Genomic DNA, 13,384 nt, shown 5'->3' on the forward strand with positions numbered 1-13,384 from the left:
TATTATTATTATTATTATTATTACAATCATTCCCTATCCTGTTTCATTTTTTTTTTTTTAAATTTCTGGAACTTATCTTTTCAGTTTAATCTATTAATTTCTGTTCTTATTTCACTTTGCAGACTATTTGCCGATTTCACAAGACATAATTTTTATCAACTAGTTCTTAAAGATGCATAACAAATTAATCGGGGTTTGCTACAGTGCTAATGAGAGACAGAGAGAGAGAGAGAGAGACAGAAAGCCTGGGTGGTCCATGTTTAATATCAATGTCCACTGAAAAAATGCTGCTCTTGCTGGCTGGCTTGATTGTTCGGACTCCCTTATTTTTAAAGGCTCCATATCCTCACTGCTTGAGTTTGCTTTATTTTTTTTTTTTTCGTTTCCTCTGCTTTATATGAGTTTTTAATGCCCACTTGGAATGTAACTCACAAAGATTGGGGGGGCGGGGGGGGTTAGAGGCATTATGAAGGCATGACTTCTCACAAACTTTCTGAAAAGTAATTTTTATTATTTTTTTAGGGAAATGGAAATGCTGATTGGGTGCTATAAATAGTGGCATTCTGGCACTTTTTGATACAAAGCATATTTATTAGCAGTAAAAATCATAATTGCCATGGAGGAGGGCTGGTATCCCATTGCTAAGATTATTGGGCAAACCAGGAAGATGAATCTAATTATTCAAAAATGTATTTCCTGTTTCCTTGAAAATTAATCTGAAGCTGGCAACTGCATAATTATCAGATCCATGTTCCCCTTTTCATTTTGATGGATCTTTCTGTAGCTGACGTTGCAATAACTGGCAGTTCAGCGCTGGAGGGAAAAAGCGGGGAGAAGGGTTGGATCCAGTGATGGCCGTGACCATCAGAGTAAGGCCGGATGCCTGGAGGCAGCTGCCCGCCCATTGCCAAATCTAGATTACTCAATTTCCCCCCACACACACACTTTCCAACCTCTCTGCCCCTTCCCCTGTCTTGAAATGGGCCATGCCCTCGCCTGTTCAGACGCTGCAGTTGCTTTTCCTTCCATGCTTCACTTGCAAACCATTGGCAGATGTATTAAGGTCTTAGGGCCGACCGCAGGAACCGAGGTTCTGGCATGGGCTGAATCGTATCTCCAAACCTCCATGCAAGTATCTGAAAAATCCCGCAGCTGTCGTACGCTTCCCAAAGTCGGCTTAGTTTCTAATGAAACTAAGTTGTGGGTTGTAGGGCTGGACGCACAAGTCCTATCTAAATTATTTTACTAAAAAAAACCCCAACCCAACCACCACCACCCCCACCCTCAAAACAGGACAACCTGTTCCATTTTACAAGTTTGTGAGAAGTAAAGTGCATGCTTACAGTAGGACTGTAATGCATTTTAATGTTTGTTAATCCACTTGTTTAAATGTCAGTGTCAAAGGCTCTACGTACATGGCTATGCTGTTCATTTCATTAAAGATGCTTGATGTAATAATTGGATAGTTTTCCTTTTTATTTTTTCTGCGGGCAATAGCTTCTTTTTTTTTTAATCTGTATGGCTTTTTTATTTTTGTTTGGTTGTTTTTTTTCTTTTTTTTGCTATGAATTGCTTTGCTTTTGTGAACTTGTCTTAGTGTGCATGACTTGCAAACGTTTTCAGCTATTGTGAATTTTCCCATTTATGTAAATAGTTCATCTGTGCTTTCTTTTTTCTTTTTTTCTTTTCTTTCTTTTTTTTTTTTTTGTAATGATTTCCTTGTAAGTAACTGAGGTAGAAGAAATAATAATAAATTGTTTACCATGGACAAGCTGTGTTGGTGCTCTCTTAGCTTGTAGCTTCACTTTTGGGGTTGGATGCACCAAATAACCAGTACCAATGTCAATTGAATAAAAGAATTTAAACCAAAAAACAATCACCTGAAGTGTGCGACCCAGTGTTGGAGGGATTTGCAGTTGCATATTTTAAATGTGTCAAGAGCTGAGATTTAAAAAAGGACCACGGTTGCGGTGGTGGGGGAAGAATAACTGCATGGGACTGCCACTCTGGTCTTGCTCCAGTGAAGTCAGTGAGATCTCTGCTATTGATATCTGTACTGTGTGCAAACTCTTTTGGTAATTTGGAGAGCCCTGATTTTGGAAAGAGGCTCCTTTCAATATTGAAAGGAGGAAAAAAAAATAACATTGTCAATTTAAAAACCTCTTTGGGAGCAGAAGAGCCATCCTAGGTGGGATCAGCTGCAGGAGCAGAGGTGGAAATCTGTTTCTTTATCTCACTTGTGCCTTCTTCCATCCTAGCGGCAGTGGCTCGTTGTTATAGGGTTACCTTTATGTCTTCAGGTGTTGGAAATTTGTTTTTCACTGCTAGGATTTTCTTTCCTTGAAAATGCATCAAATCATTTATTTATGAGGGAGGGAGGGGAGAAACAAATACTCCAACTTTTCATACAATGTACTTCCTATTTGTATTGCTGAAGCATAGAGGAGCCCTAGCCTCGGACCGGCCACGAGCGCGCGAGGTGGTAACACGCACACCGAGAGATGGTCTCTGATCCAACGAGTTTACAGTCTAATGTTTGTTTTCCATTCTCAAGAGTAATTTAAAAAAAAAATGCTAATTTAGTTTCTTCCACCCCACACAAATCTGTCGCCCATTTATTCTGAGTAACTCGTGCAGCTAGGGAACATTTTTGTAAAGGCAGCTCTCTCCTATGCTGATATCCTGGGTTGCAGGGGAAGGAGGGTTTTGGGAGAACAGATGTCTTGATACGCCCTATCGAAAGTGCGGTGAGGAAGCAAGTTGAAATACTTGCCAGCCTCTGTTCCAAACATGCCACGTTTTCTTTTTTCTCCCGTAATCCTTTGCCCTTTGATCTCTTACCAATGCCATGCTCCTCGAAACAAATCCACAAGGGGCAGTGCCATAGATTTGGGAAGGACGGCACCTGTTTGCATGGCACAAAAACACCCGTTGGTTACACCGATCTGGGATCTAGATAACGCCACTGCAAAAGGGGATATGGCTTTCACCCTGCACCGTCTCGGAGAGGAAACACGTTCAATACAGACGGACTGTTCTCCAGCAGGCGCAACTTAGCCTGGCATAAGTCTTAAAAGGGAGCTCGCTGACTTGCTTGAGCTAAGGATTTGCCCTTAGATGCATTAACAGCAGAAGACACGGTGGCACTTCACGCATGCAGGACCCGGTTCGTGCTTGCACTAATGCTCCACTGTACTCCTCCAGCGATGGAAAGGGACCGGAAACTCGACCTAAATGGTATTTGTGCTCAGCTCCTTTCCCTGCCAGCAGTAGTTTGGAGGAGGTTTTATTTAAATGAAAGCCAGTCTCCAAAAGTCCAGCCTTGTAGAGCAGCTGGAAGCAGTAACCAAGTGGCGGGGGGCAGGGAACTATAAATATATAAATATGTAACTGGTTTTCTCTGCTTCAAACCGCAGTGGTGGCGAGGGGACAGGACTGTAGGTTGCATTAAAAACTGGATGGTGAATTATTTTGAACTTGTTGTGGTCAGAAATGCAAAACCAATTCAGAGCCCCTTTCCTTACTCCTCCTCCCAGCCCTTTTGCTAACTGCTTAAATTCTGATCTAATCATCCCAACACTGCATGCTTTTGTTTGCCTAAAAATGTTGGCAGTGGCTGCGTGGCATAAAATGGTTTACAAAGTACATATTAAATCTGCTAGAGTGAGCTTAATTATCATTCTCCAAACCTATCAGTTTTAATTTCCATCAGTGAAAACAAATGACAGATATTGGACTTTTTTTTTTTTTTTTAATTAATTTTGAAAGTCTGCGGTTTTCTTGCCGGAGGCCGGGAGGCCGGAGTGTCGGCACGCAGGCTACACGTGTATCCCATGAGCACGGGACACTCAAGTGTAGGTACCAAAGTCAAAATTAATACCGCAGTGCATACAAACCACAAACCGTAAATTATCCCATTAAGTCCTGCTCAGATGACGGATTGAGTTTGCTTTTTCCTCTTGCTGGAAATTTTGTATCTAGAATTTAAACCCGGGATAAATGCCTCTTTGCTGCAAGTACCGCGCTCCCTAGTTATGCTAGGCTGTGTTTGGGACGCCGTGTTTTGGACTGAGTGCCTTGTGGTAAGAGAAACCTCCCTCTCAGCTGGTATAAATACATATATGTGCATACACCTCCCATATAACTCCTGGGGAGAGGAAGAGGGAAGGAACCACTGTGACAGATCCTAGTCATGCCAAGTAATACATAACTGCAAAGGTATTTGGTTATTATGATGATGGGCTTTGAATAAGGAGCTGGACACCAGGGTTGAACCAGGGACGTACACGAGTACAACTCCAAGCCCGGTTAGACCTGTGCACCTCTGGTCTTGGTAGATTTTTATCTTGGGAGACCCTAATTAGTGCTTGGATAGCCAGGAACAAGGGTATGATTTCCCCCCAAAGTCTTGCAATGGCCAATAAATTAAAAGTGGGGTTTTCCAAAGTGCCCGGCATTGACCTAAAGCAGCAGTACAACTCCCATTGATCCCAGCGGAAGAAACGTCCAGGCCAGCAGCAAGCATTTCTGAAAATCCCACCCTCCGTTTTCTTGTGGGGTCCTTCATCAACATTGCAGCTTCCGTGTCGTTTTCTGAGTCGCCTAAGCAAGCGACCGCTTAGGTTTCCCCAGATGTCGTTCCTTGTTAAGGATTGAAACGTTCCCAAGAGTTTTGTTCAGCTTTTGTATACCTCTGCCACGTGATCGAACGGCGTCCCGGGCAGTGAAAGACCTTCTCGGCATCGTTGAACTTGTTCCTGCCACTTGCACCTTTCATCATCTTGAACCTCCCGCCAGTCGCCTGCCTGCAAGAAAACCTTATTGCACTGGCTTGGTCCTAATGTCTCCCTGATCCATGGCTCCAGTGTTAAGATGCCTTTTAATACTGCAAGGTCAGTGTCCTGAACATGAACCCTCTTGCACGGAGAGGAAAGAGATGGCCGGGGGGGTGGGGTGCGGGTTGGGAAAGCAGGTCTACCGATTGCTCGCTGCAGTGCTATTTCCACGGGAGCTGGACACGCTGGGTTTCGGAGCTGGAGCAAAGCAGCAGTGAGAGAGCTCGTGGCTCATAACTTCTGCTCTGAACAGACCACAGCTGTAGCAATTGGGAAATTTAATGAGAATAATTATTCACGGGAGCAAAGAGGCAGAAAGAAAGCATACATATATAGCAGAAAACCTGGATTAACTCACAGCAGTAATAGTGTGAGCCCGTAATGCTGCGCCTGGGATGAACCTAAAGCCCTACCCGTCCTGAATTAGTCGTGGTCGCCTGAGTAGTAGGCGTACGCTTGTGCAAACTCTTAAATATATATATATTTTTTTTTTTAAATGTAAAGGCACAAAAACAGAAGCTACATTTTGCGAGATATATATATAGTGCATGTGTATAATATACTCTCACTATATATGGCAATATATCAAATGGTCTCCTTTCTACATCTGAGAATGTGTTGCATTTAAAACCAAAACTTCAAATAGGGCCCTAACATTTTGAGCTGTTTCCCAGGCTCCCCTTTCCTAGGAGCTGTTCATTTCCTAAAACCGTAAGGATTTTGAGGCCGTCTAGCCCAATTGCCTGTTATGAAATTTCACCCGGTGATTCTTACAATGGAGAGAGAATTTCTTCTTCCCCGCTGTGTCAGTGAACTGTATTGAGCCCAATAGCTTGTGGCTGAACCTGAGTGTTGCGTTATAAGCCAGCCCTGTACATAAGCCGACCCTGCGGTTTGAGGTTCAATTTTAGGGGGAAAAAAATCACTTTAGTGGTCAACTCCAGATAAAGATTTCAAACTGCTGTCACCTTTACAAAACCCCACAGGGGAGTCAGACAACCAAGAAAAGGGCCTAAGGGTAGCGCGTACTAAAAATACTAAAAAACTGCGCTGAAAAAGGTCCGACGCTGAATTTGCAGGGACAGAAGTTAAGACTGCCGAGGCTCCGACTGTAGGTTTATCCTGTGCATAAGTTGGGCGTGATTGTATATATGTATTTATTTTCCGTGTGGGTTTTTGGGAGGATAAAGGGGGGAGGCATACTCTGCACAATGCAGTCTCTCTCTTAGGAAGGCGGGTGGTTTTGACATGGGCTGCAAGTCAGGGAGAACGTCCTACCCCTGGGTCATTTGGTCAAGGAGTTATTTCTCCTCCTCTTAAAAAGCTTCCTCTTGTTTCTACCTTGAATTTTTCTCACACCCGCTTTCAGATATTGGCTCTTGTTGTGTGTTTGTGCATAAAAGACCCTCCAAATCCAAGCCCTTTCCTGTTTGAGATCTTTTACGTCCACTTCAGGTCCTTTAAGCATCGAAGCAACTGCTTAAATAGAGTAGCTTATTTTCCATACCTTTCAGAGCCGCTGAAATGAGGCCTTTTTTGCTGATGTGAAACAATACGTGCTTTAATGCTGTTCCACTTTACCCTTCCCTGGTTTGCTCAACAGCGGGTGGCTGAAATTCAGAGCCTGCGTGGCATAGGCCAGGCCCGCATTAAATGGATATATCGGTTTCCATCCCTCCACAACAAACACTGCAAGTACCTGTTGTTAAAAAAGCTAGGTAATGTTCATCCTTTTACCTGAAAACAAGAGACACGATCTGCTTGGTGCTAAATAGAGTTATCTCGTCTTAGAAAGGGATTTGCTTTAAACTGCCTTTTGCCTACATCCACTGCCTTGGTTTGAGGCCCGTCATTCGGTTCCCTCTCTTTCCCTCATTGCTAAATTAACGGTGTCCAAATTGCAGATCAAGTTAGAGCCCTACATATTAAAACTCATATTCTCCACGGGCTTCAATCTGTGCTAAATAGGGCAGGTAGTGGTCATATGTTAGGTATCCGGGGTTGGAGGTGTTAACCTGTTGTTATAGGCCAGGAACAACTTTATAGGATTAAAATAAGGTTAAAAAAATAAGACAGCTGCCAGCTTTTGCTGCTTTTTTTTTTTTTAATAAGTAGGGTTTTTTTCCTTAGGACAAACTGTTTATTTGCCTTTGAGAAGTTTGCCGGTGTTGTGTGCGGTGAAATAATTGCATGGGGTTATTACACTTGAAAAGACACAGAATGATAATTTGGAGAGAAACAAGGGGCTTTGTCTCACTGATGCATAAAGTAATTACCGGACCAAAGTGCATCGTTCCCATTTTGAAAACCATGACCCGCGAGCGATAAACAGCTGAAAAATGGGTCATTTACAGGACATAAAGTGGCAGCGCCAAATTTTCGATGAACTGTCTTTGGGGTTGTGTTGTTGTGTTGCAATTCCAGCGGAGAGATACCGTTCGTAAAAACATCCATCTGCAAACGTGCGTCCCAGGTGAACTACATTACTAGCGTCTGACACCGAGGACTCGCCTACAACATCTTGCCACGCACCATCCATTTTAAAGAGTGGGCGCCTGCGCCTTGAATAACACAATGGGCTGCCTTAATGAGGTGCCCATTATGCATGACGTGCTGCGTCTGAAGTTCACTAATTTTCTGACCTGGTGAAACAGATTTTAATAAGCTGGATGTAACACAGCATTTAAAGACAAAGGGAAACACTTAATGTGGCTGTCACAATAAAGAACTCGGGGCCGACATGTAGATGTTAAAAATGTTAATAGGATTGATCAAAAGCTCAGGAAAAGAATTTTCCATCTCCCCGGAGGCCTGCCCTGCAACTTATTGTTTGTTCACCTCTATTTGGCATTTTCCAGGCTGGGCTGTCCCTCCTCTTTAAAAAGCAATTAGATTTACCTTCAAGGACCCCTAAACAAATTTGAGCCATGGTTCATCGCCGGCTTTGTCTGCTTGCCATGGACTTTCGGTGGCATCTCCCCTCCTGTCCAAGCAACCTCATTAATATGAAGCCTTTTGCTCCATCTACTTTGGTAGCACCCAAAATTGTGAAGTTGATTTCTTATTGTATTCCCCCCCACCCAAATATTGAACGATTGGGGTACTGAGCTAAACATTCATCCGTGCGCACTTTCCCTATGCATCTTCTCATCGGTAGGGCAGGGTTGAGAAAAGGCAGATGAGAGAGGAGCGTAACCGGAGAGGGGATTGTTTTTTGAATTAACTTTTTCGTGCGTTCGTAGAAGTCAGCGCATCGTTTGCATAGGCTAAATAGTGCTCACGCCCACCTCCCCCGTGCTTTTTCAGGTGGGGTGCTCTTGCTCCATGGTTTTGAGTTTCTGCTGCGGTCCTGTCAAAACGAAGCCTACAAAAAGGATAACACCGCCTAACGGGAAGGGTAATGGCAGAGGGAACCCATTTGAAATGACAGCTCTGAGCCTCTTAAAGCGTTCCTGCATTGATCAAAGCTAGTGGTAACATTATTTGAAAAGAGGGTATCAGGTTTCCCCCCCCTCCAGCTCCCTCTTTCCTCTTCAGCTTGCAAACAATTTTGAATGCCAGGCTTCGCACTTTCCACCCCCCCCACAAGAGATCAAGTGAAGCTGGCGCTTGCTTTTGTCAACCGAGGAGTGTTTAAAACAGCAGAGGATCAGAAACCAGAACAGGATGAGCTGGTGTTTTAAAAGGAGATGGGAAATTAAAATCAGAATTGGTGCTTTCTGGCTTACCTTGTCCCCAGGCACCGTCTGGCTGAAACCCCCAGTTCAGAAACACTGACAAGTTGATTGCAAGCTTTGTCTTGCCTGTTGTTTTTACTTGCAGCCTCGGCTCCTGCTCTTCTTTTCCTTCTTTCTTTGCTTTTTAAAAAATTTTATAAAAGGGAGATTTTAGGCCTTGGTGGCTGGGGGGGGGGCGGGATCTGACCAAAACGCATCCCAAGCTAGAAATCAAATACAGAGCGACCCACATTGATGTTTTATTTTTACAAATCAGCTGATTTTTAAAATTAACTCAAGATTTTTGTGATTTTTTTTTTTTTTGGAGCTGGCCCACGACTTGGGGCACCTTCAGAGTTGGCAATCCCATGTGATTTTTTACTGTCACTTGCTGAAAATGTGATGAACGAAGCAAACTCTGAGCGAGTCGGCTAAAAATGAAGCTTGTGGTTTTTAGATGTGCTGTGTGTACCAGCGGGGTGAAGTGACGGCGTTAGGAGCTCACGGTACTGTTAGCAGCTCCAGGTCAGGCCTAGAGATCCAACATGGTTTCGCTGTTCTCCTCCCAGGGACATGCGTGGGCCCGGGTGTAGGGGGTTTGATGCGCCTTTTCTCCATCAGAAACTGTCCTCGCTGGAGGGACTGCTAGCCCAGAGCCGTCGTGACGCAGCGACTGCGTTGCTGGTCCTAAGAGCCCTGAAAAGAGCCAGACCCCGACAGCGACATCTGCATTGGGTGATGTGGCCAGGCTGGAAATGTTTTGGCTTTGTGGTCTCTCCTTGTGTTATTCTAGACCAGTAATCCTCAACCGGGTGCGGCCAGGTTCTTTGCATGGTGCCGGTGGCGAATGGAGAAAAGCAAGGCGTGAAGTGAGAATAGCAGCCTCCGCCTCCCCTTTCCCCCAGCCCCACTGCCCAGCCTCTCCGCAAGGCGAGCGCCGTCAAACCCATTTGGGAATGAAGTGGGAGCCCGCTTCAAAACCTGGAGCTCTGGACGCGTGCCGTGAGGCTGAAACGGTTGAGACCCACTGCGCTAGACTGGGGCAGGGCCTCTCTTGAAAATTTGGCAGCATCCAAAGGCTTTGGAGAAGGCGCTGCAGTATAAGGAGGGGATTAAGACCAGTAGGACTGTAATGTGCATGTTCCCTCCCTTAAAGGCGTTCCTTCCCCAGTGCTGAGCCGAGCTCTTTCTTGCACCCGTATGTCCTGCCACACGTCGTTCTCCTAGGTGCCGGGGTGGGTTGCACTGTTCTCTGCTGTTTCAGACCCATCAACGCTACTTTCTTAGGTGTCTTATCACCATCGATATCAACCCGGAGAGCTGGGGGCAGGGGAGACAAAGGCTGGAATAGCTAGGGCAGTACTTATGCCGATTTTACAGAGGGACTAAACAGAGGCCTGGAAGAAAGTTGCAGCTTGCCCAAGGTCACACGCACAATCCAGGAACTGCTCAAGGCTCATGTCCAGACCAGAAGCAGCTCTACCCTTTTCCAGGTTGGAGGTGCTGTGTCTTTCTCTCTGCTGTAGCGCCTTGGGTCAGGAGATCCGTCGCACCCCCCTTCTCTTCCCCGACAGCATCTTCTTGCCACGGGCGCTTGTCAAAGGCTGCTTTGGGAGGCGCGGATAGGTTCTTTCTATCCGACACCTTCCCAGCTGCACGCAGAGCGCTTCGTGCTCCTGCCGAAGGAGCAGTAAAGGGGATGCGCTTGGTAGGAAGAGGGACAGCTTTGTGCAAGCTGGCAACTTTTCTTGGGTTTCTATTTATTAACAAACGTATGACCAGGCCCATAGAGAGACGACGCTGCAGCCTTCCACCCAGCCAGACCAGCAGCATTGCGGTCACAAGGCTTGCCCCTCTGCACCACAGCTGTGACACACGTGCACACATACATGCACACACACACACACCCTCCCACATGCACACCAAACTCCCCATACATATGCACGCATGCCTCACACCACCACCCCCTCATGTACAGACATGCTGCACACACATCCTCACGCACCCACTACACATGCCATTTTCCTGCTGCCTTGTAGCGCCCCCCCACACACACACGCACACTTTTGTTGCCCAGCTGATGCTGCTGCGGCTCTGCACAAGCTCTTGCTGGTCAGACACGGCGACTGTTTGAACTGCTCTAGCGCTTCCTCTGAAGACCCAAGAGCCTGTTTCAAGCACTAATTCATCAAGTCTCCTGAAGTCCCTGGAGGTGAGCAAGTGCCCTTATCTCCATTTTGCACGGGAGCAAACTAAGACCCAAAGTAGTTATGTGGCTTGTCCTTGGCAGGGGTTGAGCTGGGAATAAAAATCCTGCCTCCCAGGCCTTGGATCTAACCACCGGGCTACTTTCTGGTGACCACGGCCCCATACTTTCTGGTGACCGTGGCCTGCTGATCCTGTTGTCAATGGGCCCGGAGTAATGTAAATAAAATGATGGTTGTGACGTCCCAAGAGCAGGCCAGGCTCCTAGGGTCAACAGAAGGGGACTAATTCTCACTTGTGCTAAGACCCTTTTACACTGCCAAGTAGGGGGAGCATTAATATATAAACATTATTTATACTCTGCTCAGGACCCCTTGCTATGGGCAGTAGCAGCAGCTTGAGGCTTCTGAGTGATCTGGGCCCAGCTTGCGATTTTGCAGAGGACTTTAAAAAAATGAAAGTCCCTATTAGTGGATCTCACGGTCTGACTCAGAACACCCCTGGTCAGCAAGTCCACTGCATCCCGAGCGCATCCTCAGCCCAAATACAAGCGTGGTGCAAGGAGAGCTACGCAGTCCCCAGACCCTTTTTTGCCCAGAGGCTGACGGCTTGCAACTGTGGGGGTAGAGGTGGTGGGTGTGAACGAAGTGGGGAGCGTTTCATTTCCCCTTCCTTGAGGCCGGGGCCTTGCACTGCCTATTTGAATCCAGGATCCACTCCTTCCATAACACGCCGCCCACTTTTTCTCCTCCGCCTTCTCTGAAACTTATTTGTGCGTTGGAGAAAACACTTGCTTGCAAGACAGCCGCTCGCTAAATTGTGACCTTAGGCCATCGTAGTTAAGAACAGATGTGCCCTTCTTCTCGCACACGAGACTGCTTCAGTATTTAAAGTGCAACTATTGATGCAGGAAGCAGAAAAATTTATCTGTGAAAAATTGAACTCCAAATAGTGGCTGGAGCTCTTTCTGAGTAATAAGGCGGCATGAAATTGATCTGAATCCTCGGGGCTTTCTTGGACAGCGTTTGAGCCAGTTTCAAAACATTTATTGTAAAATATCTGCTAATTGCAATGCCTAGATCCACTTTAGCCCTTTTGAGCGGCTCGGGGCTCCTGTTTTCTCAGGCAATTATAAGCAAAGGATACACAAAAAAGGGACAAGGATCATTTCTTCAACAATCGGAGCACTTGGGACCAATATGATGAAAAGAGTGATCTCTCTCTCTCTCCCCCCTCCGCCCAATTTTTGCAGCTGCACGGCCATGGCTTTTAGATAGCCATTGCCATTTTCATGCTCCCAGGCCAGCTGCAGAGCCAGCAGCCAGGACATGAGCTTGTCGCTTGCTGCTCGGAGGCAAACGAGGGAGGACGCAGCCGAGACGGGAAAGGGAAAGGGCCCGTCATTGGTTCACCGTTCCTTGTTTACAGCCATTTTGCCCTCCGCCTGGGGAGGTCACCCACCGTCACGTCAGCCGCTGCGATCCCTCCACCGCCTCAGCCAGCCGCCAAGCAGCACGTTGAGCCCCAGCCAATCCTTTGTGATGTGCCCAGCACCTCGGGTAATGCGCAGGCGCTCTGCGGAGGCCCCACAAACGCCTCGCAGCCTTCCTCCGTGCGCCCACCTGTGCCTCCCTGCAATGCTCTGCTATTTCTCATCAGGAGATACATTACAATACATTGCCACTTCCGCACAAAGGCCTGTGGTCTTACCCTGCACCCTCATCGCCCATCGTGCAGTGCTTCACACCAATGACGGTATCCTGCTCTTAGTCCCTTGGGGTTCTTCCATGCCCCAACGTTGTCCCAGGCCGCTACAATGGGATTGTAAAGAACGACGGGGGCTGCTGTGACTGGACACCTGTGGGCCGTGCCGGTTTAATTTCCCTGGGGTCAGAGGGCAATACTGGACACTTCCTCAGTCTAACTTGAAGTGCTAGAAAACGCTCTGTTTAAAACTCCATTGGGTGCATGGAGGTGGGTATAGGCAGGTGCTCGTATGGGAAACAGCTGCACGAGGCTCAATTCATGATGCCTCACTTCCTGTGTATGGTGTTACGTCTGCGGGTGCTGGCCAAATGTGAGCATGCCAGTCATGCGGCAAACGGGTGGTCTACCACTGTGGCATCCAGTCCACAGGGCTCTCCGCAGAGGAGCAGGCTATTAGCACCACTGCCACATTTCCAGACCCTTGAGGCACCTTGCAGGCCAGAGGTTGAGCAGCCTTGGACTACGTCATTTGAGCACTGTGCCTTTAAGTGGAGGAAAATGGTCTTCCCAGCCACGTGGAGGGGGTAACGTACAATACTGATGTGGCGAGGGTGCGTCGTGCTCGCTCAAGTCTTACGCAGGGAGGATTGCTTTAGAGGTTTATAAGTTATAGGAGGTAACAGTAAGGGGACACCAAAAACTTGGGGCATGTCATGCCGTACAGAGAAGGTCGATGGTTTGCGGGTGGAGCTTATGGCTGGCACGCGGGTCGCTGTTGCTGTCCCCGACTTTCCCACCGACTGCGTGAGCTTGCAGCAGTCCCTCGGCTTCCTTATGCCTCGTTTTACCGCATCTGCAAAGCAGGGATGATGCTCTTTGCCTACCTTGGTGAGGTTCACTTGGAGATAAGTGAATTAAAGG

General features: G+C 46.9%; 1 protein-coding gene across 15 annotated transcripts in view; it reads left to right on the forward strand.

Moving 5' to 3' along the window:
- The window catches only part of MSI2 (musashi RNA binding protein 2), a 340,287-nt gene that overhangs the window by 289,113 nt on the left and 37,790 nt on the right, over positions 1-13,384 (forward strand). Inside the window, exon 11 of one of the 15 annotated variants that reach the window (XM_090025095.1) lies at positions 123-1,822. The exons of the other annotated variants lie outside the window; for them this stretch is intronic. Coding sequence (XP_089881221.1) covers positions 123-163 — 41 coding nt within the window. The 3' untranslated portion in view covers positions 164-1,822. Of the gene's footprint in view, positions 1-122; positions 1,823-13,384 lie in introns of those variants that run through there. 15 annotated transcript variants of the gene reach the window in all.

Source organism: Crocodylus siamensis, chromosome 13, assembly GCF_052110815.1.
Source record: "Crocodylus siamensis isolate JL-2025a chromosome 13, ASM5211081v1, whole genome shotgun sequence".
NCBI classification, from domain to species: Eukaryota; Metazoa; Chordata; order Crocodylia; family Crocodylidae; genus Crocodylus; species Crocodylus siamensis.